Source organism: Dothidotthia symphoricarpi (assembly GCF_010015815.1).
Source record: "Dothidotthia symphoricarpi CBS 119687 unplaced genomic scaffold P153scaffold_30, whole genome shotgun sequence".
In the NCBI taxonomy this organism is placed as follows: Eukaryota; Fungi; Ascomycota; class Dothideomycetes; order Pleosporales; family Dothidotthiaceae; genus Dothidotthia; species Dothidotthia symphoricarpi.
In genome coordinates, this window is record NW_022985037.1 from 63324 (window position 1) to 86995 (window position 23672).

General features: G+C 51.3%; 6 protein-coding genes across 6 annotated transcripts; 5 read left to right on the plus strand and 1 right to left on the minus strand.

Moving 5' to 3' along the window:
• The first annotated feature begins 122 nt into the window (after positions 1 to 122).
• P153DRAFT_371589 (Aldo/keto reductase) lies at positions 123 to 1691 on the plus strand. Its single transcript, XM_033669295.1, has one exon. It carries the CDS (start codon positions 495 to 497, stop codon positions 1653 to 1655), a length of 1161 nt encoding a protein of 386 aa, XP_033517923.1. The 5' UTR covers positions 123 to 494; the 3' UTR covers positions 1656 to 1691.
• Positions 1692 to 9079: 7388 nt separating this feature from the next.
• P153DRAFT_161749 (uncharacterized protein) lies at positions 9080 to 9898 on the plus strand. Its single transcript, XM_033662269.1, has 2 exons — positions 9080 to 9689; positions 9742 to 9898. The coding sequence occupies exons 1-2, from the start codon at positions 9156 to 9158 to the stop codon at positions 9838 to 9840; spliced, it is 633 nt and encodes a 210-aa protein (XP_033517924.1). The 5' UTR covers positions 9080 to 9155; the 3' UTR covers positions 9841 to 9898.
• A 2801-nt stretch (positions 9899 to 12699) lies between these two features.
• On the plus strand, positions 12700 to 13857 carry P153DRAFT_303712 (uncharacterized protein; the record flags this gene model as incomplete). The annotated part of the gene is made up of 3 exons (XM_033664536.1): positions 12700 to 13023; positions 13081 to 13234; positions 13301 to 13857. The coding sequence occupies 3 exons, from the start codon at positions 12700 to 12702 to the stop codon at positions 13855 to 13857; spliced, it is 1035 nt and encodes a 344-aa protein (XP_033517925.1).
• A 717-nt stretch (positions 13858 to 14574) lies between these two features.
• P153DRAFT_351961 (DnaJ-domain-containing protein) lies at positions 14575 to 15747 on the minus strand (the record flags this gene model as incomplete). Its single annotated transcript, XM_033666361.1, has 2 exons — positions 14575 to 15272; positions 15420 to 15747. The coding sequence occupies 2 exons, from the start codon at positions 15745 to 15747 to the stop codon at positions 14992 to 14994; spliced, it is 609 nt and encodes a 202-aa protein (XP_033517926.1). The 3' UTR covers positions 14575 to 14991.
• Positions 15748 to 17915: 2168 nt separating this feature from the next.
• P153DRAFT_303653 (uncharacterized protein) lies at positions 17916 to 18870 on the plus strand (the record flags this gene model as incomplete). Its single annotated transcript, XM_033664533.1, has 3 exons — positions 17916 to 18008; positions 18061 to 18133; positions 18182 to 18870. The coding sequence occupies 3 exons, from the start codon at positions 17916 to 17918 to the stop codon at positions 18868 to 18870; spliced, it is 855 nt and encodes a 284-aa protein (XP_033517927.1).
• A 1578-nt stretch (positions 18871 to 20448) lies between these two features.
• On the plus strand, positions 20449 to 22883 carry P153DRAFT_161831 (uncharacterized protein). The gene is made up of 3 exons (XM_033662270.1): positions 20449 to 21098; positions 21151 to 21779; positions 21833 to 22883. The coding sequence occupies exons 1-3, from the start codon at positions 20581 to 20583 to the stop codon at positions 22774 to 22776; spliced, it is 2091 nt and encodes a 696-aa protein (XP_033517928.1). The 5' UTR covers positions 20449 to 20580; the 3' UTR covers positions 22777 to 22883.
• The last annotated feature ends 789 nt before the right edge of the window (positions 22884 to 23672 follow it).

The window sequence follows — 23672 nt, forward strand, 5'->3', positions numbered from 1 at the left end:
CTATAGGATAGTGTCAAAAGCGATTGTTAGCGATCCGAGACTTCCGTCTAGTGACGTATCTATGCCAAAATGCCACCAACGTCCTAGCGATCTATTGTTGGCAATCGCGCGCAGAAGGAGTTGTTTTTCTTCTTACCCTTGGTTTAGCCGACAAGGTTCACGCCCGCCTGCAACCTGCTGACACGCTAGTCTGTTAACCCCGGGTCTCCGGCCAATGTCCGACAAACACCCCGCAGTAGCAGCATAAACATATGGTCCTGACCCACGGTTGAGTATCCATTGCAGACCTATCAGAGAAGTTGCTACACGAAACGAAAGGTTTCATTTGATCAACTTGAGGATGCTTAGCTCCCGGCCACGCCGGCATACCGGTACGTGACATCAGTGGCACAGCTAGGCAAAGAGACGTATATATGCGACGACGCGAAGCTGCTACACTGTCACTTCCTGTCATCAGCTTCCAGTATACCCAATACCCTGCAAAATCAGCCAACATGTCTCCATCATTCAACAAGGACTCTCTTCTCTTTCGCCATCGTCAACTGGCGCCCAATGCCTCAGTACGAGTCTCTCCCATCTGCCTCGGGTCCATGACCTTTGGCGAATCGCACGCAGACCGATACGGCGAGTGCAGCAAAGACGAAGCATTTGCCATCCTAGACCACTTCTACAGCGAGGGCGGAAACTTCATCGACACAGCAAACATGTACCGCGACGGAGAATCCGAGCAATGGCTGGGAGAATGGATGTCGAGCCGCAAGAACCGCGACGACATTGTCCTGGCGACAAAGTACACCAGCGGATATATGAGCCATAAGCCAGAACACCTCCAGTCAAACTACATCGGCAACGGGTCCAAGAGCATGAAGCTCTCGCTTGAGAACTCGCTCAAGAACCTCCAAACTACCTACATCGACCTCTTCTACGTGCACTGGTGGGACTCGACAACGACTATCCCAGAGCTCATGCACAGCCTGAACGACCTCGTCGTCGCGGGCAAGGTCCTGTATCTCGGCATCTCCGACACCCCCGCCTGGGTCGTATCGATGGCGAACGAGTACGCGCGGAACAACGGCCTGCGCCCCTTCTCCGTGTACCAAGGCATGTGGAACGCCGGGATGCGCGACTTCGAGCGCGACATCATCCCCATGGCGCGTCAGCAAGGCATGGCTCTCTGCCCGTACGGCGTCCTCGGCCAGGGCCGCTTCCAGACCGAAGAGGCCTTCAAGGAGCGCGAGAAGGGCCACTCAGGCCGCAAGCACATCCCGCTCGGCGACCACGACAGACACGTATCCAAGATCCTCGAGGACATCGCCAAGGCCAAGGGCTGCGAGCTGCTGCAAGTCGCCTTCGCGTATGTGCAGCAGAAGGTCCCGTATGTGTTCCCGCTCGTCGGACAGCGCAAGGTGTCGCACCTCAAGGGCAGTATTGGCGCGCTGTCTGTGTCGCTGACAGAGGAGGAGATCGAGAAGGTGGAGAGCGCGTATAAATTCGATCATGGGTTTCCTCATACTTTCCTTAGCGGGACGCTGTTTGACCCGGATGCGAAGCCGAAGCAGGTTGATGGCCCCGGGGATGTGGCGTTGACTAAGGGCCAGTCTGGCATGACGTATGATTGGCAGGAGGATGGGAAGGCGATTCGCCCGCCGCAGTAGAGTGGGTGGTGTAGATAGTGAATAATATACCGTGTTCAATTACTATCTCTATGCTTCACTGGTATGAAAAGATGAAAGACGTGTTTTATGGGCGAGATAACAGTTACTAGTTTTCTTCAATGCCGATCCAGCTCATTCCAAACCTCTTCTCAAACTCGGTTACCTACATGTGTAGTTCAATTCTCATCTCAGCCCACTCCACGCAAAACCCCAATACTACAGCCGTGACCCCACTCTTCTAGATCGCAAACACACAAAGAACCATAAGAATTCAATGAATATATAGCCATGCCAACGCATTACAGATGTACTAGAATTAACAAAAAACAATACAGTGCAGAGGGTATACAGCGAATCGCAACCTGCACTTTCACAAAAACCTCGACCCAAGAAAACTGCCCAGATAACGCCGACTTGACACCTTCCCCGTGCTCCACATTACTTCCCCCAACAGCATGAATATCACCACACGTCCACCGCGCTCGAAAGCAGGTGAAGCTACTCCTGCTGCACGAGACGCTGTGCCGTGCGCTGACTCTCCGCGATAGCGTCGTTGTTGAGTTCGTGCAGCTGGATGAGGGTTTGCTGCATAGCGGCCAACTGTCATGTATTAGCATACTTGTCATGATAAAGAACGATGTAAAAGGTAAGGCGACTTACAGTTCCAGCGACATCCCCGCTCCCAATCCCAATCCCGTTTTCACGCACATCCCCGTCGCCGCCGTGCACACTCCCGTTCAGACCCAGGCCCACGCCACCCTCGTCCTCGCCGTCTTCTTCCGTCAGCGCGTCCATGCTGCGCTTCGGGTCGAGTGTGGCGGCTGCGCGCGCGACGCGGTCGCCTGCGGCGAGGATGGCTTGTAGACGTTCGACTTTGTCTTCGAGGGCGGCATTGCTCTTTTCCAGGGGTTCAATGCGGGCGAGGTGTTTCCGCACGACCTCGCCTTTTAGCGTTTCGATACGGTCTTCTGCGTCCTGGGCGGCGTCGACGGCTGCGTCGCGTGCGCTTTGTACGTCTTGGATTGTCTGCATCAGGCGCTCTACATCTTGGGCGTGTTCGACGACGGCGGTCTCGTAGCGCTGCTGCAGGAGCTGTTGTGCGTCTCTGCTGTCGGCGATCCCGGCGGCTTGTTCCTCCCGTGCGGATTGGAGTTCTGCGACGAGGGCCTCGTATTTTTTCTGCATGTGGTGCACGGCTTCGGACTGGCTGGCTTGCATGTCTGCCATGAGGCGGGAGATGGCTTCTTCTTGCGCTTTCTCAGCCGCGAGTTCGCGCTCCGCCAGGTCAGTGCATTTCTTGTGCAAGGCGTCGAGTTCCTGCTGGTGAGTTTCGTTGTTTGTTTGATTGCTTGTGGAGAGATACTCTGTCAATCGTTCGATGCGGTCTTCAGCGTCTTGTAACATTTGTTGAAGCGCGCCGTATCGAGACTGGAGGTCCGTAAGAGCGCGCCTATGCTCTTCTTCAAGTGACTGCCGGAGCGTATCAATATCGGACGCGTGAGCTTGAGCCGCTGACTTGGACTCCGCGAGAAGCGTTTCGTACTTCTCAGCCACTGCGCTATCTTGCTCCTTCGCTACTAACTGGTCCATGAGCCTGTCAATCTCTGCGCATAGCTCTTTCCTGAGGGCTAAGAGTTCATCGACAGCGGACTGTTTCTCGTTCTGGGCTGTTGATAACTCAACTTCAAGCGTAGCCTTGTCGTCCTGTAAAGCTTCCAACCGAGTGGCCATTGTTTGCTCAAGTACCGCTCGTTGCGTATCCAAATCCTTGACGCGAGTCTCTTGTGCGGCGAGTTGCTCGGCCAGAATACCGCCGTGGGTTTGCTCGAGTTCGGAGAGTTGTTGAGAATGTGTGTCCCGTTGGGTCTGCAGGTTTTCGAGTTCGTTCTTGTGGGCGTCTTCGATGCTCATCTTTTCCTTCAATAAATCGTCGTACTTGGCTTGATGAGCGTTCATAAGGTCGTTCCTCTCCTCCAGCAGCTGGTCGTACTTGGCTTGCAGCTCGCTGACGTTCTTTGAGGTATCTTCGAGCATCGACGACTGCTCAGAAAAAGTATCTCGCTCGACTCGCAAATCCTCGATCTCAGCTTGGTGGGAGTCCACAAGGCTCTTCTTCTCCTCCAGTAGTTCATCATACTTGGCTTGCAGTTCCTCAACCGACCTAGAAGTGATCTCTAGAGCCGACGACTCCTGCGAAAGAGCGTCTCGTTCAGACCGTAAACTCTCAAGCTCAGTTTGGTGAGCAACTTCGCTGTCCTTCTTCTCCTTGACCAAAGCGTCGTACTTGGCCTGCAACTCGTCGATGGTCTTCGAAGCACTTTCATGCACCGAGGATTGCAGGGAAAGGGAGTCTCGCTCGCTGCGCACATCCTCGATTTCGGCTCGATGGGCCTCCTCGAGGTTCTGCTTCTCATCCAACAGGGCATCGTACTTGGCTTGTAGTTCGCCCAGAACCTGTTTTGTGGTACTTTCAGAATCCTGCTTGAGAGCTTCGATAGTACGGCTGTGCGTCTGTTCTGCTGCGTTCTTATCGTCTAACAGAGTACTGTGACTGGCCTGGAGTTCCGCAACACTGTCCTGTGACTTCGCATGAGCCTCATCGACAGCAGCTTTGTCTTCGGCTAGGGAGTCTAAACGAGCCTGCAAATCCGCAATACTAACCTCTGACCTCGCGTGAGCTTCATTGAGGGCAGTTTTTTCTTCTACTAGGGTATCGTATCTGGCCTGTAGATCCGTAGCATCAGCTTGTGACTTGGCAAGAGCCTCCTCGACAGCGGCCTTCTCTTCTGCGAGCGAATCGAAACGAGCCTGAAGATCCGTAACACTAGCCTGTGTTTTCGTGTGGGCCTCGTCGACAGCAGCCTTATCTTCCGTCAATGATTCCAAACGGCTTTGCAGATCCGCAACGAGCGTCTGTGATTTTCCATGTGCCTCCTCGATTGCAGTCTTCTCCTTGGCCAGTGAGTCTGAACGAGCCTGGAGGTTCGCGACGTCCCCGGTGAGCGATTCAACACGAGCCTGGAGGTCGACGATCTGTTTCTGCGATCCAGCCTCGACTTGTTCGAGCGCAGATTTGGCCTGTTCAACTTGCTTGCGTTTAGCAAGAGCGTCGTTGAGACTCTGCGACGTGGAACCAGATCGCTTCTTCACAGTTGACAGTTCCTTTTTCAACTCTTCGAGCTCATGTGTCCGTTCGGCATATGCCTTGTCATGATCTTTCAGAGCCGCGTTCTTCTGGTCAACGAGTGAGTCGTATTCAGCTTGAAGTTTGTGCAGACGGTTCTTCGCATCACCCTCCAGATCAGCTCGCAGAGACTCGATCTCAGCGTCGTGGTCTTCGCCAAGGATTCGGAGATATTGTCCGTGTCTATGCTGTGTGGTGTCCAACTCGGTCTTGTAGGAATCCGCCTTCTTCTTGGCCTGGTCCCGTTCTGCCTGAACAGAGTCCAACTTCTTCTTGGCTTCGTTTAACTCCGCTTGCACCCTAGTGACACTTACAGCGTGTTGCGACTCCTCCTGTTGCGAGGCTTGCTCGAGTGTTTGGAGAGTCCTGCGGAGGCCCTCAGCTTCTTCCTTGAGCCGCTCGGCCTCAACCGCATCCGTGCTGAGTTGTTCGTTGATTGCGTCGAGCTGTTGGATGAGCTCGTCATTTTCACTAGCCTTGATCTGTAACGCTTCTTCGTGCGACTTCTTCAGGTCCTCAATCTTCTCGTGGAGTTCTTGCGCGACTCTACTGCCGTCGGTCTCGCCTTGCTGAAGGGACTTGACCTGCTCTTGAAGGTCGTCGATGGCTTTGAGATGACCTTCAAGCTCTTCTTCCTTGATCTGTAGTTCCTCTTGGGCGTCTTGTTGCAATTCCATGATCATTTCCTCCAGGTGCTCTGCATGTCCTCTGCGCTCCTTCTCGAGGTCTGCGTAAGATTTGTTTGCTCGCTGCTGGAGCTGGGTGATGTCATCGTGTAGTTCTTTCTCAGCCTGCGCACGATATGCGATTGCCTCATCTTTCAAGCGTAGCTCCTCCGTATGCTGTTGTTGAAGTGATTGAACCTTATCTTGGAGCTCTTCGACGATAGCGGAGGTTTCGGAGGATTTGGACTCGAGTGCCCGCTGCGCTTCCTCCAATGCATCGCTGTGCCGTTGCTCCGAGGCGGCGACTTCTGATCGCAGTTCTTCGACGGTTGTTGTGAGGGTATTGATCTTCTCGTCCCGTGAGTCCAGGTCGTCTGAATGGCTCTGCTCCAGGTCCGATATCTTGGCCTGCAGGATGTTGAGAGATTCTCTGGCATCCGCCACCTCCTTCGAAAGCACGTCTCGCTCGGTCTTCAACGCCGCCGCTTCCTTTGTGAGTCGGTCGATCTGTGCAGCTTGGTCCACCAGCTGTTTCTTCTCAGCGTCCCACTCGCGTCCCTGGCGCTCCAGCTCAACGTTGAGGTCGTCGAGTACCTGCTGAAGTTCTCCAGCCCGGTTGGCCTCAGCAGCCTCCCGGTCCTGGGCAGCCTGCTTCTCCTCCTCGAGTTTCTGGCTCTGCTGTTCCAGCTCCTTTGTCTCCTGGGCGAACTTTTGCTCCATCTCCCCCATTTTGTCCACAAGGGCAGTGTTTTCTGTTTGGTGTATAGAGGATTCGGTGCTACCCTTTTCTGCAATGGTGGCCTGCGCATCGGCCAACTGTTTTTTGAGCTTCGCTTTCTCTGTTTGCAGATTGTCGACTTCACGAGTGAGGTCGTCGCACTGCTCTTGCAGCGTTTCGCGGACAGTCGTCTCCTTGAAGAAATCCTGCATAATCTGGACGCTTCGTCGCTTAGAGTCAAAATCGGGTTCCTTGGAGCCGTTGGGGGCAGTATCTGGCCGGGGCGTCTCGTTGCCGAGCCTCTCCTGCGCCGCTTTTACAGTGTCGAGAGCGTTCTTGCGCATCTCGATTTCGGCGTCGGAGGCGGCCTTGTCTCTGAGGTGGGCATAGCTGCGGGGAGGGAAGTCGATGGGGTCGTCGCTGGGTGATGGTGTCAGCACTGTCTCGCATGTTATACAATGCCACTCACAGCTCTGACAGGGGCGTCTCCGGCAGTGGAGAGGTGTTGCCAGCGGTGAAGACGGCCTTTGGACGGACAGCTGGCGCCCTGAATGTCCCTCTGACACTCGACGGAGGACGGACTATGGCCGATCTGGCAGTTGGCGGGCCAAGCGAGGCACGGGACGATGCGCGGGGTGTCGAGCCTTCCCCGGCCGAGCGTGACGTGGCTGGGGCCCTTTTGGCAGCACTTGCCGCAGAACCCGTCGGCGTCGCTCTGGAAGGAGTCTTGGCGGGTGATGGTCGCGATGCGGCGTTGGCCAGTCCCGTGCTCCTTCGCACAGCTGGCTTCTTGTTCTCGTCCCCCGACGTCACCGACGAAAGATCTGGCTCAGCATCAGACGAGCCCGTCTTCGAGGCCGACCCTATTCGCCGCGCTGTCGCCGTGACCGGACGCGTCGCCGCCTTGTTCACGCTGATGCCGACGGTGCTGGCGCGGGGCGTTGCGTTCACGAAGGATTTGACCGAGGGTGTTGAAGCCGTCGAGGTACGCGTTGGCGCTATTGGCCGTCGAGCGCCGGCAGTAGGCGTGCTGGTCGGCGTCGCAGCCAAGCGTCTGGACGCGTCTTTGGTGGTGGAAGCGGAGACATTCGAGGCCATATTGCGCCGGAGGGCTGACGTCGGCGTCGATGGCGCGGGCAACTTTCTGTGCAGGCTCGATGGAGCTCTGATGCCATGGCCAGGGGGGTGAGCTCGCTGTTCGCTTGCGGCAGCGCTAGCAGAGGTGGGGACCGCCATCTCAGAAGAACACTGGGGCTGTTCCAGAAGCTACATCGGCCCGAACGCGTCTATGGATAAAGCTGGTAAACTATGTTGGTGTTGGTGACGATGTTGGCTCGACGCTTGAGCGGCACTAATAAGAACAGAATTGGCAGCTGCTGCTCTGCCAGCCGTTCCTGCTGCTTGAGGTGCCGAGAACTGGGGGAGGTACATACTATCCATTCTAGTTCATGCAAGACAGATGACAGCACATGCATTTCCCCGTCCGTTCACCTTCCCTCAGCTGCGTCGTGAGCCATTGAGAAATGCACACGTCGAGCATATGCATTGAGGCACTTCCGCCAAACTATCAATTCGCAAACTCTATTGCGATTACCCACCCACCTATACTCATGCTATGCCCAACGTCGTCTAAGAGGATCTCCCCGACTCCAAGCGAACGTTATGCTATGACGTAGCTATCGCGTATGAGAACCCTGCATGAACGTAGAAAAAAGCACACCGGCGCAGAGAATTGGCCAACACGAAACCAAAACCCTTTCGTATCTTGGGTCTAGTCTACAATCTCAATACCCTTTTCATTCAGCTCGTTGGATAGATATTGATTCAAGAACCTGCTTCAAATGTCTTCAAGTCCCTTGGCATCATGTCAAGGGAAACGTATAGCTCCTTGTCCCACGAGTCCAATGAAGTGAAAGTCTTTCTACAGTTGCCCATCATATCTTCCAAATTTTCAGCTTGTCTTTCGAGAATCGAGTCTAATTTAGTGCTTTTTCCTACATGTGTGGACAAAATGTCTTGTGATCCGACAATCTTCTCACTTGTAATCACTATACGGCATCCATACCATTCGGATCCACGATACAACAGTACCAGTAAACAGTCACACGAAACGCTCCCTAGGATTCAGCTCAGTCATGTTGTCTCACTGGTTCCCAGCTCACTTTCACTTCACTTTGCAAACACCGCTAAGCCTCACTGGGCATTAACAGGTGACCGCACGAGGTGCTCTTGCCTCTCCAGTATTACCTTCGCACCCCACCACCTCAGTTGTTTTGTTCGACCAACAACCACGTCCACAATCACAACTTCAACCCTTGCTCTTCGAAACCCCAATCTGCAATGGATTGGCTAGCCTTACAGGAGGGCTACGACGCCGCAGTGCAGGTAGAGAAGGCACGGAAGCGACTGCTCGTGTAAGTCTTCACCTCTAGCATGATTGCGACACAGCCACTGACCCTAGTCCACCCAGGGTCGTCGCGATGGGGAAAGAGCTGGAGATTGAGCTCAGTGAGGCCAAAGAAAAGCGCAAGACACTGCGAGACGACAGCAACCTCATCCGCAGACAGCTCCGGGAACATGCTGCGAACAGTGACAACTATGCGTTACGCAAGCGACTCGACAAGCTTGTTAATCAGGAAGCTGAGATGAGAGAGACAGCATATGTCTTTCGCAAACATCACACGAGTCGCGAAGCCGCTTATCGTAAGACATTTCAGAATCTTTGGCTCCGAGCTCTGTGCGATCAGATGTTCCATTCTCTACCCCGAGAACTCCGCGATATGATACACAAAAACGTCATGGAAGACAGCACCATGGATTACAACCGTTGTGTACCAACCTCCTCGAATCCTGGTGGTATAAGATGGGAACTGAAGCGCCGCGATCCCATCACCGGCTGTCACTTTCACCAGGAAAAATACGTGGGACAAGGCATGTTGCGCGAGCTCATGGAGACATGGTACAACATGTCATATATCGACGAAGATCTCATCGCCAGAGTGGACTTGAGGGATTACTTCAGCCGAGACAAGTGGGGCCTTGGTATCCGGCCATTCGACCATCTTCGCAGCATATGCATCGTGATCAAAGAAGAAGACTTTCATCTCCAAAGCGTTTCTGACAACTTCACTAGCTTGCTCGAAGTCAAGCATAACGCCGAACTCAATGTTGTCGTTAAACCCTTGTTCAGACACAACGAACCACCGTATACAATGGGCTCCTGCGGGAGACAGACTTGCAGACAAGCTATGATGATCTTCTTCTGTAAAAAGAAGAATGATATCGCTTCGTTTTTCAGAAACATGCGACCATTGTACTTCGTACTTCGCCAGCTCAAGGTTGCCAATTGGTCAGTTCAGGTTCACTTCTCCATCTCCTTTGGCCCGACAGTATTGCTCTATGGGTGTGACAGTTGTACCGAGTTCTCTCTGGACGCCTGGTTACTTCTCGTTTTGAACAAGAAACGCGTAAGTTCCACGGCTCGGATTTTTTGCATACAGGAACTAACAATTACACTAGGAATATATAGAGCAAGGCAAACTTTGTCGATGTCGCACCGACGGGCCCGAGCGCAAGGGTGAGCATGGAAGCTTGGATGTTGACGAGGATGAAGACTGAGAGCAAACGGAGGATGCTTCTACTCAACTTTCATGACACTTTGGGTACCATAAGCTGGGCATCGAGTATCGTGAAAAAAGAACTGAGCGATGGGCAGCGAGGCTATGCATTTGGAGGACCGCGCTGAGCTTGGGTGATCTGATCATCTCATAGCTGATTTCTGTTGGAATATATGTTGAATAGCATTCAGGAGGAAGTTAGACATTATTCGAAAATGCCATCTGCGCCCATCCATGGTTATCTGCTCTCGTGACAACTTTCAAATTATCACCTATGGTGTATCGCCCTGGAATAAGAGTTCATGCTTGATGGACTGGGTGTTTAAGGTAAGATAGCAGGTAGCGAATGAGCGGAGGGTGCTTACAACTTCGTTTGTGCCACCCAAACTCATACCCTCAAGTGTACAAAGCCTCGACTTCAATGTATGAGGTGGTGTACTCAAGTTTTGAAAAACGAATTCCCAACCAGTTATTTCCAATTGCCGTGTATAAACGTGAGATATTTCTTGCTGGTTAGTGGCGTACAGAATCTGCCCACACCGAAATTTCCTCTGCGAAGACTACAGCAAACCTTCCTGTTGAGTGTTCTCCGATAACGAGTGAGCGTAACTACTTCGAAGACTCGCTGGCATGACAATGAGCTTCATTGTCAAAGCGATATCGGGAAGTACACGCACTTTGAGGAAGAGTCTGCTGTGTTTACTGTGGAGGTGGATTACACGCTCATGGTGGAAGTGATCAATATTGAAATTCGCCGTTTATTGGTAGTTTGCCTGCCGATCGTGTCTTGTTCAGGGCCGTGAGTAGGGGGATTGTACGGACATTAGAGTTAAGTCTCGAAACTAGTTTCGCTTATGCCGAACTCTATCGATTCAGTGATTCGTACCTGACTACCGGCTAGTTAAGATAATCAGAACTAAGGTGCGGTGCCATCTTGGCATGACTTAACAACTCCATCCAAGATTAGTGTAGGAGTCATGCCCAGATTTTTAGCAGTACCTGCCCAGCACACTAGTTCTCTAAATTGTATTTGTGTGGTTTTGTGGCTTTTCAGAGCCGCGAGGATAGCGCTTTACTTCCCGCTCTTACACTTGCGGAGAGCCTGATAGGCGGAGCCGAAAGGGAGACGACGTGACTAGCTTCCGTCACTTGCGAACTACGGAGACGCCGGGAATAGTGGTCGGCGAACGAAGGTCTTTGACCACATCCCGGTGGCGTGGTTGCTGAGCCGCGCGATTGCAGGAGAATGGGACCGACCATTAAGCGCGACGTTAGCCTAGTTCTTACTACATCTAAGAGTTGGATGCTCCAAGAAACTAAAAGTAAGTCATCTCGCCAGCGTCACTCCATATGACATGTGTAGACAGGAGTTGAAAAGACATGACCTAATTTGTGACGGGTTGTATCGTTTTTCATGCAGGCGAGCAGTTAAGGCGATAGGCAAGGGGTATCCTTGTGCGGGATAGACGCCACAACTGTTGCGTTATACTACATTTGTGGAAAATCAGAAAAACCTGACGGTTGACAAGGGCAGCGGTTAACCACCACCCACATAAGTATTACTCACCACCCACATAAGTCACCATTTTCGAGACCCAGAAACTCATCAATTTTGGGCCAATTTTTAATTTCTGAAACCCAGAATTATCAGAAGTTTACCATTCTAGTCAGTCTATTAAAAAAAATTGACACTTTTCTACCCAAGTATGGGTAGAAAATGGGAGGAGAAGAGCTTGTTCGTGAACGGAGGAGATGATGCTAAGAGAGTCTATACTATTTTAGGAGGTGGGTCTTTCTTGGCGCAATCTTGTTGGCTGAAACAGCCACTATGAAGTCTTATGTGGGTGGTGGTTAATACTTATGTGGGTGGTGGTTAACCGCTGCCGTTGACAAGGCGTGAGAGGGTGAACAGATCCTGCATGATGGTTGAACTCAAACCTGATTCGCCCAGAAGTAGTTATTCAGTGGGAATCTGCAAGGTTCTCTTGTCCAGGAAGGCTCAGCAGCATCGTTAGAGCTCCCACAATGCATGATCGTCACAACGGTTTTGGAACCGAACATGCGACTCGAACATCGTGGTTATGTCAATGCGACTAAACATCGTCTGCTGGATGAATATGTCAGTCGATTTTGACGCGCTTAGACAAAGTTTAAGCGCGAGGCGCTAGATCCGCGGAACTCAATTGTTTCTTTTTCAGCCAGCCACCATCGTATGGGCCTCCCAAGCGCGACCATGTTTACTTTTTCGAGTCTGTAACATTGGCGTACAATTTGTAAGCTAAGTCTAATTGCCTTTTCTTCTCCGTGTCTAGTTTTTAGGGAGCAAGTAGCTTTCCATTCTTACAAAACCGATCCTAACTCTAGCTACTGTCCGGGGACTTTTTCACTGGCTCGACACGCAAACATTTCAATTCCCATCAGCCCTAGATCCTGCGGCTACGACTGTGCCTCAAAGTCGTCATCTCGCTTCGGATTTCAACCGCTCTTCGCTCGCATCGGGCAAGCGAGAGTGTCACATGGCCAGTAGGTAGTGTTCATCCTTAAGGGTGCTCATGGACGATTGGAAAACGAAAATTGACGATCCGTGTCACGAACAAGACTTCGAATGTGTCAGAATTACGCAGACAAAACCCCTCGTTGTCAGAGTTTCCATCACTCTCTATCATACTTCTAATCACGCCTTCCGGAACGTTGTCATCATTTTGGGCTGGGATTTACTCGTTTCCAAACTCCCGTCATGTCTTCGGCCAAGCTTCCCGCCTCCAGGACTACGGTGACAAAAGAGGAGTTACTTGGAACGGCTGTGGCCATGATTGCTTTGGTCTTGGTGGTTGTTGTCACTCGTGCAACAGTCCAAGTCATGCGGCGAAAGAAGCTGGAACTCCAAGACTACTTCATTTACGCCGCTTTCGTATTCCACATCGTCATGTCTGCCCTGTTCATTGCTGCCACCCCTCACATATACACCATCACCGACGTTGCACTGGGGGAAATACCTCCCTATCTGGAGCTCACAGCAGACGCGGCATACATGACAAGAGTTATTTATGCAGCGCAGATCTGCTTTTGGTTGTGCCTGTGGGCGGTCAAATTCTCACTACTCGCACTGTACAGGAATTTGATGACTGGTCTGCCGAGCTTTTATATGAAGTTATGGTGGTGTGTCGTTATAATTTGCTTTCTGGTAAGTCTGATCCTCACAAGGAAAGACGGTCAAAGTGCTGACTTGACGCCTTTCTAGGCGCTTGTAAGCGTCGTCGCCGTCAGTACACATGTCTGCGAAGATATGCATGCTTTCTTCACACTCGCCGAATGTAACACGGCAGCAGACGTATGGGACACCATGTTCTGCATATATTTCGCATACGCGGTTGATATTGTGACAGACCTATTGAGTACGTCAAACCCTTCAACCCTTTTTCGGCTGGCAAACGATCATGTATACTGACAATCTATGATAGTCATGTTCTTACCTCTCCGCCTTGTGTGGAACTTGAGAATTCAACGCGCACAAAAGATTTGCATACGAATATTGTTCAGTAGCGGATTTGTTTGTATTGCATTTGCCACTATTCGAGTCGCTACTATGGGTGCTCATAGTACCCAGCACGTGGAACCTAAATGGATGACGCTATGGACAATCCTCGAGACTACCGTAGCTATTATCATCGGATGTTGCCCTGCCTTTTTCGCCCTATTTCGCGGACGCCACAACACTCAGACCCCTGCCTACAATACGCAAGGATATATCAAACACTCCGGACAACGCTCGAGCACGCATGGTGGCGACAAGGCCATCAAGTTGAAAGGCATGATGAGCTCAGAATCACGAGGGGGACTTTCTGGGGCGAATACGCTGTGGGAAGGTGATAACAATAGTCAAGAAGAGCTTGCACCTCTAGAAGCAGTTGTTGTCGTTGGGAGTTTGCCGAATCGAGGCAAAGCACAATCAACCACATCAAAAGCTTCTGTAGAGAACTCGGCCCATGTCATGGGGAAGCAAGTCCAGCACCCATGATCTGCAATCAAGGAACTTGTATTGCGATAGATTCCACCGTACCCAGTGTTCGGAGAGTGATACGCTTTCGTCAACCCAACCTCGCATGGATGCTTGGTGTCGAAATCAATCCCAGCAAACGTGTTCCAACCCATATGATTCATCGACAATGAGATTCGAAATCAAGTGGTTAAATGCCAGTACCGAACCACGATCTCCAAATCCCATGCTCATGCGCCATTCGAGGAGCCACCTGACGAGGATCGACGGACCTTCGGACTATGATTAGAGGCACGATTCAACGCATACGAAGGCTACGATATATCGCTACGAGCTTGTGTCAGAATGCGACCCGGGAATCTCGGCTCCTATTTGGGAAGATGGGCTGGAAGATGCTCACTTAATTCAAGGTGGGTTGCGAGTTGAACTCCAACATTCACCAGCGACCGAAGCCGGGCCTTATCGAACTCGTGCGCACCACATGACTGTTGTGAGAGGAGGGAAGTTGATGTGGAACAGCATGCATGTGATCGGGCGACACAGCATGGAAACTTCGTTGAGGTGAGGGGAAGTGAGTGGGAGGGAGATGTATTCTCGTAGCATTGAGCGATTAGTCCCAAACGAGGGCGTGAGGATGAGCTGGTTCGTCATGGCAAGTCATTGTTCGGTTGAAGAGGGACTATAAATACGACGAGGTCACAGCGTGATAGGTCACAGTGAAGGGTTATGATAATACATGTTGATTGTAAGATAACGCAAGCCCTGATTGAACGCAACTCTTTGACACCTTTGCACTTGCCTGACATTCCTTCCATCGTGTTGGCGATAACGACCTACTAAACTTGTGGACAAGTTTGATAGGTAATCCCCAGCATCATCCCCCAAGGTCAAAAACAAGCAATGCAGTGCCGCCAAATTTTGATGAACTGATGCTGGAAATAACACAATCATGGCTCCCAGACAGACGTGGACCCAGGTAATGTACCGGGCGCGCGTGTGAGCGATTCGACAAAATGAAACTTTTCACGCCTTCCATGCATGCCGTTCAGAACCCCAAGCAGCAAACACCCCCACCAAATACCTTCAAAAAGCAAACGCCCACTATCATTCGCTCAAAAGATAGACACCAAATCATCGCCAGTTAAACAGTTGTACTCACATAGACCATGGTAGCTGTCCGTTCTGGTGATAGGCCTTGCGGCGCTTCTGGTCCAACAGGACATCCCTCGCGGCGTTCACGCGCTGCATGCGGAGCGTGGCGGCACATCGTTCTTCCTGATCGGCCCTGTCCGGGTGGTACTTCATGGCCATCTTCTTGTACGCCATTCGAATCTTCTTGTCGCTCGCCTTGCTGTCGTTGAGCCCAAGCAAGCTGTACAATGTCATGTTCTTGGGAGCCGGCGTGTCAGCAGAAACAGTTGATGGACGACGGGCTACTATGATCGTAGAGCGGCGGGATGGTGGGTTAGGAGGTGGGGGAGGCGCAGGCGACGGTGAAGGCGCAGGCGACGGTGAAGGCGCAGACGGCGGTGAAGAGGCAGAGGACGGAGTAGAGAATGGGGACTGTCTAGGCGACGGGCCACCCGGGGTGGAAGGGGGTGTTAGGTAGTAAGTGCGGCGGTCGTAGTTCTCTTTGTCGCACCAGAAGGGGTCCGCGGGCGAATATGGAAACGGGGTATCAGGACCAAGCGGAGATGGCGCTGGTGAGATGTTCGGAGAGCCGGTTCTGACCGACAAGGGACTGCGGGAGATCCTCTTGGGCTTCTTCAGCGGAGGTGTAGGAAGGCCATTTTCCGTTTGAGGATCGACATAGACGTTGAACTCCGCGGTTTTCGAGTTGCGGTCGCGCTTCCTCAAAGAGGGCTTGTTTGTGGTTGTTTGATGTCCAACACGAGCTTGGGAGCGAGTCATGCGTGTGCCAGCTGCGGGAGAGGGCGGTGGAGAATGAGGGAGGAGAGCCAAAAGCTCGCTTTCGAGGCTTGACATTCTTACAGCCTGTTGAACGATCTTTTTCTCTTAGTACAACGTGAAAAAAAGTGCAATGAGGCCTACAACCCTACAAGATACGGACAAGACAGCAGAAGACCATGAAACGAACAAGCAAAGTGACGACAAGAGACAGGACTGTGTGGATGCAGCCAAGAAAGAGAGACAAGTGTGTAGGTCTCAGAAGATTCAAAAACGAGTGTAGAGGTGAGCTACAGAAGTCGAGGTGACGGTGGATCTTCTTATTATGCGAGCTGCAAGCCAAGACCTGGTGACGGCGCAGTGAAAAGCTGAGCTGCAAGACCCTGAAACGCGGAGACGCGACACAACAATCGACGAGCGCGCCGTGTGGCAGTCCAGACGTGTGGTGTACGCGATAGAGCAATGCGAGATGGTTCTATATGATGAAAAGGCAAGGTTTAGATGTGACCTTCAAAACGGGTAGCATGCTGACGAGTATGGAATCTCAAGATAGAGTCTCTTTTCCGCTTGAGCTGGTAACATGGCAGACGCAACTGGAGTCAGAACAGCCCTCAAAGTTGCGAGTTCATGAGGGGAATTTTCAAGTGCTTGCTATTGATATCGTCCATAGCGGCTTTCCAAAAATGTAAATCCCTTTTTGTGGCATTGTTCCAGTCTTCCAGACGGACGCGAGTGTTCGCTTGTTGCTCGAACGCCCTGTTAGGAATGATCTGCGGGTAGGTGCGCGTGCTACTGACGGGTCATAGCGATAGCGTCAACGGCGATGGCACACAAAGCAACGTATTGTTTCGGAACACTCATTGCCTCGAGGAAAACGACTTCGTGTGTGTAAAGCTCCCCGTAGGAGCGAAAGGATCATGGACAGCCACATCTTATGAACGCGGTTATTCGTTTGGATGTCAGTACCGATCTGGCGCTATGCTGGACAAGCACAGAAAGGATAACGTCTCAGAAAGAGCGAAAAGGTCGACCGCAGAACGAAAGTCTGTCGAGGGTTTTGTCGATGCCATAGCGTTTGCCATGCATGAGACGATGTAAGCGAGTATCGGAGGCATCTGGGAACCTCATCGGTCGTCCGGAATGATGTCTAATTGTTGGAATCATTGATATATACTGCGTTGCGTCAACAACGGATGGGCCAGCAAGGCACGACATACAGCGCGACCAGTTGAATAAGCTCGAGTCGCGATCAGTCGATGTCAACCTTACTATTCTGGCTGTATGGACCAAGCTACGATGAGTCTTGAGACCTTACCAGGGAACATAGCTCAATGACCGTATGGGATGTGAGATGTCAACCTCGAAAAGCTGGAGGTGAAGCAGTCAAGAAGGGCATTACCTTGATTTGTTTCCTACGTTTACCTTCTTGCTTGGATCAAGCAAACTTTAGAATTTGGATGTGATGTGGGTCCCATGCCAGAGAGCGTGGTTTGACATTGACGGCGTTTGCAGTCGCCGTTCTAACATCAGTTCCCCTCGTGATTCCGACATGTGTGGCGTGGACGGACATGCTCGTTGGCCCGAAGAGAAGATATGGGCCAGCACTCGATAGTCGATTAAGGGAAAAGCTCAGGCAGAAAGGTGAACTAGACAACGAAAGATGAGAGGAACAGATACGCATATGCGGTGAGGGATGAACGACGAACGTTTGTCGTGGCAAAGCACGTTCGTCCCACGAGGATCGTTGATGAATACGCATAGAGCTCAATTTCCATGAGCACAGGAGAAACCATTGTGATGACAACAGCCAACAAGTGTGTTTACAGTGTTGCAATGCAGATGATGAGACGGGCAGCGATGAACGAGATGACCTCACGTGTCGCACTCGCGGCATGTACCGAAGTTGACAGGCGCGTCCCAGCCACCTCCTTGCCACTGCGAACGCGTCCTGATTAATCAACGCGTCTCTCGATTCCCGACAATTGATTACTGTCCCAATGCAGACGTAACCTACCCCACAAACTTGGCCTAGAGAATTTCCAGCGCGGTTGCAAATGCGGGGAAACGCTTCAGACCGAGGAACTGCATCGTGCATGCGAGTAAACTACATGAAAGCTATCACGCTGTCTAAACCACGTCTATGATACATATTGCGATTGAACTTAGTCATTATGGGATCACAAGAAGCCTACGGACCAGTTCCGACGCGGTTACGGCAGATTGCTCTTGTCGCCAAGGATCTTGAGCAAGCAAAACAACTACTTGTACGACTGTACATGTGACGATGAGGTATATGGGAACTAACCGAGAAACTAGACATACGTTGTAGGTACTGAAGTCGTATGTGAAGATGCTGCTGTCAGCCAATGGGGACTGAAAAATTTCCTGAGTGCGTATACCTTTCCGAACACGCAACAACGGCTGACGTAGTACGCAGTTCCTCTCGGCGGCGATTTCATCGAAGTTGTCTCACCCTTCAAAGCAAACACGACTGCCGGACGACTTCTCGAGAAGCGTGGTGATGGAGGATATATGGTCATCATGCAGACCGTGGACGCGAAGAAACGGCGGGAGCACATCGAAGCAAGGGGATTGGCCAAAGTCATCTTCGAGCATGACCATGGCGACGCTGTGTGCGTGCAATACCATCCCAAGGGCGTGAAAGGCGGAGTCATACCTGAACTTGACAGCCACGCGTCTGGCCCCAACAACCCAACGCCTCTAAATTCGCGCTTCTCGCCATGGCATGCGTGTGGCTCAGATTATCAAGTGTACTACCCCGGCATGTACCGCTCAAGGCATCTTAATCTCCAAGGCTGTGTCCTGCGACTACAACCAGGCGATTATGGGCATGAAGACGCAGCGCGGCAATGGGAAGAGATGTTTGGCGTGGCGCGAAGTAGAGATCTGTCAGCATTCACCAACGCCAGGCTAGGGTTTGTTCCGGGGAGAGAGGGGCAACCAGAGGGATTGGTCTCGATATCAGTCGGCGTGAATGGTAAAGAGACACTGGATTGCATTCACGAAAGAGCAAGGGAAGCAGGTGCGTTTCAAAACGGATGTATTGAGATGTGCGGGATCAAGTGGGTCTTCTCTTTGACAGGGCATAGCGAGTTGAAGCTATAGCTGCAAGCCACACTGCTCTTCGGTTGCACTGCCCTGTGGTCAATTACTCCCACCATCTAACAACTCTAAGATCCCGCAAACATGTTCGCGAGGACGAATGTCTGTATGCCACGTGCTATACATGATAGCTCGGAATGTAGGCCAGGGAATCAGGCAAATCAGGCAAATCAGGCCAGCAGTTGCGCACCAGCTGACCACACGAACATCACGCCAATCAGCAAGGTACTCACTAATTTCAGGCCAATGATACAACTGTTAGTCACGTCAGTATCATGCAGCGTCTGATAACCTCATATACATAGTCGCATACCCCGCACAGAAGGACCTCCCGCGAGTTTGCCACTCTGGCTTCATTTTGCGATTCTCGGCTTTGCGGCAGCTTTCTATGTTTCGCTTCGATATCGGCGTCACCGAGGTTCATTTCTCACAACAGAATTAGCCCATGGAACAATTGGAATATGTTGCTCGTCGAAAACATAGCGATATTTTGTTACCATAAACTTCACGAGGGTATGTGGAACCCGTGCACGAGTTTATGAACTTGAGCGAGCAGTAACATCTGAATAGTCCATCTCTCTAGCTCCTTGAGCAATTCCTCACCACCATCCTGCACACCCAGCACCATATTATGCCTTGACAACTGCTTCGGAGGTCGCCGCTCACAATAACTCACGAGCTCCCCACTGAACAATTGCGACATGACAATGCGATGCCACACTCGGCAAAGCCACAGCAAAGCTACCAGTGGAGAACAGACGGAGTCATTTTCTACGAGATCGGGACGGGCGCCTTGGAGAATGCCCAGTAGAATGCCTTGCCCTGCCTCAATGAGCGAGCGTACATTGGTTGAAGCTGTTACATGCGATAACCAGTCATGTCGGCAAGTGTGCAACATGGCATGTACGAATCTTCACACTCTGTGAGTATAGTTACACATATGTCTTGCAGCTTGCCCAACAAGCTGCCTAGATGCGTGCATAGTTCGAGGCTATGCAACCCCCTGGTTCCGAGTATTTCTATACGAAATTGCTGTTCTACGAAACCTTAGTTGGTCGCGCGATGGATACGTCAGACTGCACTGCCCGAGCTGTGCGTACTATAGCGAATTTGGCGTGCCAAGTATGCAAGATCAAATGCTCAACTGCATACTTGCACATATATCATCGCTGCCGTATCAATTTATTCAGCTGCGTGCATGTGGGAGGCATATGACATGATTGTTCACTGCGGTTGGAACTAACCGACTTTTCTCCTATAAAGCGCACATAGAAGAGCTTCAGTTTGGTACGTCTGATATGTCGTTGTCTGCCACTACTGCCACAGAGGTATCGCTCGACTTCTATCCACCAATCATAGTCATAACCTCCATCACCAACACCTTCGAGAAACGCCATGCCGCGGTCCACAAATTACGAGGACTATGACCAGTTTGATAATGCATATGGTCGCTCGCACCAGCCTATGACCAGCTCGACCATCAAACAATCGGCCCCAGAGTCGCCATCTTGGTCTACATTCAACACTCGGGTACGTGCAGTTGTCTGATACGATCGCAGCAACCTTAGATTGACCTATCGGTAGCATGGAGTTGACGAGCCTGCCCCCTTGCAACACCTAGTATGCTCCCGCACTACACAGGCATTCAGCGACATCGACCCGTTGCCTGCTTTATCACAATTCCAAGCCCTCGAAGAGGACCTACACGTGTCTATGCCAGACCTACGCCTTGATAGTTGTCAGAACAGTCGCTGTTCGACGCCTCACTCCAACTGGCTCACGGACGACTATACTATACAATGCGGCCAATGTGACGTACGGTTTACGGGTAAATATCGACGCGGAAACCTCGCGCGGCACGTTCGACACAAACATTCCGAATCGAGAGGCGGCCCTTACACTTGTTCTGCAAATGGATGCTCCAAAGTTTATCGACGACAGGATGCTAAGCTCAAGCATGAACGTCAGAGGCATGCGGAGCTTCATTGCCCACAAGAGCAGAGCAGACATTCGCTGCCGATCAGACAAGGCTCATTCATCTCCAGTATACACCAAGTTATCGACTCCAACGAACAGAGCAAACCCCCTTTCCAAGGCGAAACGTTGGCTCAAACCGCACAAGTTGTATTCAGCCAACTCTACACCAAACTCGATTATGACGACTACACCCGTTTTTGTGATGCCTTTCTCGCTCATTGGGAAGCTATAGTTCAGGAACTTCGCAACAAGAAGTAAACCCTCCTTTGGCCTCGAAATTGACATCGCCAACTAATCGATCTATAGTTCCGATGCCCACACTACCTATGCTCGAGTACTTGAGGAAATTTATACTGTCGTCTCTGACCTCGATTCCGCTCCACCTAATCAACTAATCCAGGACGACGAACTGACTAGATCGAGTGGAATGACATACCAACCCGCTCTCCATGCTCAAGACCAGTTTTACGGAGCCGGGCATTTGAGTCTGTGCCCTGGTGTTGGCTCCAGTTCCTGGACAAGCCAAGCTCACGGGCGGGATGGACAAACGCAGCAATACCAAAAGAGTCAGACAGGCGGCGAGGCCTGGGTCATCCATAGCGACAAACCCATAACGCTCAAGAGCAGGAACGTCGATTGCCCGATTTACAAGCATAACTCAATGCATGGAACTCCGCTGTCCTGCCGCGGCTGTAGCAACAATCGCATGTCACAGATCCGGAACCATGTCAATCGTAGCACTCATAGTGGGTTTCCTCGATTTCTCAAACAGTGTGGACGGTGCAGAGAGGATTTTATTGATAGACAACTTTTCAACTCTCACAGAGATGCGAATCGCTGCGAATACGTACGACAAATAAGAGGAAATATCGAAATACCCTGGGCACGACTCTATCTTACTATTTTCCCTAACGCGCCTCAAGTGCCCCTTCCGTGTAAGGTTCTCTAGGCAATCATATCATGTATTATACTAACAACCACCACTCAGATACTGGCGAGTTCGGCTGGCTTCCCGAAGATGTGACAGCACAATGTCGTCCATTGGGCCGCACCGTGTCTCGATCCCACTCTTTTTTAGGTGAAGAGCTCGCGAGTATGGATGGTGATCAAACGCAATCGCAATCCATGAATGATCTCATTGTTAATCGTCCCGATTATCACGCTGTGCTAAACTTCATGCTCTCCGACGCAATGAATCCTATGGAGCAAGAACTATTTCAGACTCACCAGGCTGATCCGAACAGGGCAGTTTCTGAAGGGGTCATTGCTAGGGCAAGGCCTGACGACGCCTCTGCCCATTACCTGAGCATCCTCGAGCGCGAGCCGGATTCGTTTCTTCGTGCATTTATCATGGCTCCCCGATTCCTTAGCTCAGAGCGCCTTCAGTTCATGGCCGATCTAGCCGAAGCATTTTACAACGCAACCCAAACGTACCGAAACCGTCCCTCGAACCAAATCTATGCTCCTGATGTTGCAGACTCGACACCAAGCTATCACGGTTTCCCTATGCATCACCAGGATCCTGTTGCTTACGCTCCACCTTATCACCAACCAATCGGAGTGGATGAGTATTATGGCGGTCATGATATGAGTACTCAGCCAAGCAGTCAAGGCGTTGACTCAAACTCTGCTCCTTTCGGGTCAACCCAGCCTTCTACAGCACCTGATCCGAGCGACCCTACACTTCTGAGTCCTTTCAACTCCGGCGACTACCGCCGGACGTCTTTGGCTTCCACAGGTGTTCCCGAAGTAAACTTGCATCCGGCAGGGCTACGTAACGTCATCTCATCGCCATCTAATCAGCATGCTTCGCCCGATGTGTCATCGTACAGTGGTCTCGTTTACTCTCCATCGGGTGATCGCATTGATTACGGCAACGTATATGATCCTCTTCTAGATCTGACCTGGTACAATTGGCCGCAGGAATCTTGAGTGTATATTGAAGCTGATCATCGGAGTTCTTTGGAGGTTTCCTTGCACAAGTTTCGTAACATTAGAAACACTTCATCTTGTCTTCTCTCTCATTGGAGTATGTTGTTTTCCTTCCACACTGTCTCAATATGGGATGGTTTTGCTTAAGAAGGGCATGGTTATGGTTTTCCTATAGTCTTGTGCTCTCTGATCTTCGAAATGCAAGTCTAAAACCTCATACTTGACCCTCCAACCTGATGCTTGGGCTGAATGTCAATTCTCTATAAATCTTGGCCCAAAATCTCACAAATGTACGACAGATGGGTTGGTACAAACGTCGAGGTGCTTTGGCAATCGATTTCTCTGATTGTGATTTAAATCCCCAAACATCGAAATCGATGAAAAGCTTCAGATCCATCACACTGTCGAAGTAGAACTCAGTGGTCCGGTACCAATGTTCGGCCAATTCAACCAGAAGATACTGCCCCATGTACCTTGAGTTGCGAACATGTGAGGGGAACTTCGTCTTGTGTAGGAGTAGTCGTAAGTCACTCCATAACGTGTTCACATACACATAACTTGTTTCCAGGATGTAGTCATACACGATGTTGCGCAGCTCACGTGGCAGCTTGTCTTGGACCATTTCAGATATGACTCGGCAAGACATTCGCCCGCACACCTTCGCTAGATGACTGATTGATTTTCTTTTGATGAGGACTTTGTCGTTGATACTCAATCTCGGGTAGATTATCTCGCGATGGCGCTCCGTAGCATTGAGCCGAGCCAGCCGCTCTGCCTGTTCGAACGTATCGCGCTACTTCGGATCATTTTGAACATCCGATCTGATCTCGCGTATCTTGCGAAGGGCGGAGCACGTTCGTTCATGCCGTTCAGACCAGATCTGCAGCTCCAGCAGT

Coding starts and splice junctions, on each gene's coding strand:
- P153DRAFT_371589 (XM_033669295.1), top strand. CDS start 495: ATGTCTCCATCATTCAACAAGGACTCTCTTCTCTTTCGCCATCGTCAA.
- P153DRAFT_161749 (XM_033662269.1), top strand. CDS start 9,156: ATGTTGCGCGAGCTCATGGAGACATGGTACAACATGTCATATATCGAC. Junction 9,690..9,741: donor TCGTTTTGAACAAGAAACGC/GTAAGTTCCACG, acceptor CAATTACACTAG/GAATATATAGAGCAAGGCAA.
- P153DRAFT_161831 (XM_033662270.1), top strand. CDS start 20,581: ATGCCAGACCTACGCCTTGATAGTTGTCAGAACAGTCGCTGTTCGACG. Junction 21,099..21,150: donor CAGGAACTTCGCAACAAGAA/GTAAACCCTCCT, acceptor ATCGATCTATAG/TTCCGATGCCCACACTACCT. Junction 21,780..21,832: donor GCCTCAAGTGCCCCTTCCGT/GTAAGGTTCTCT, acceptor ACCACCACTCAG/ATACTGGCGAGTTCGGCTGG.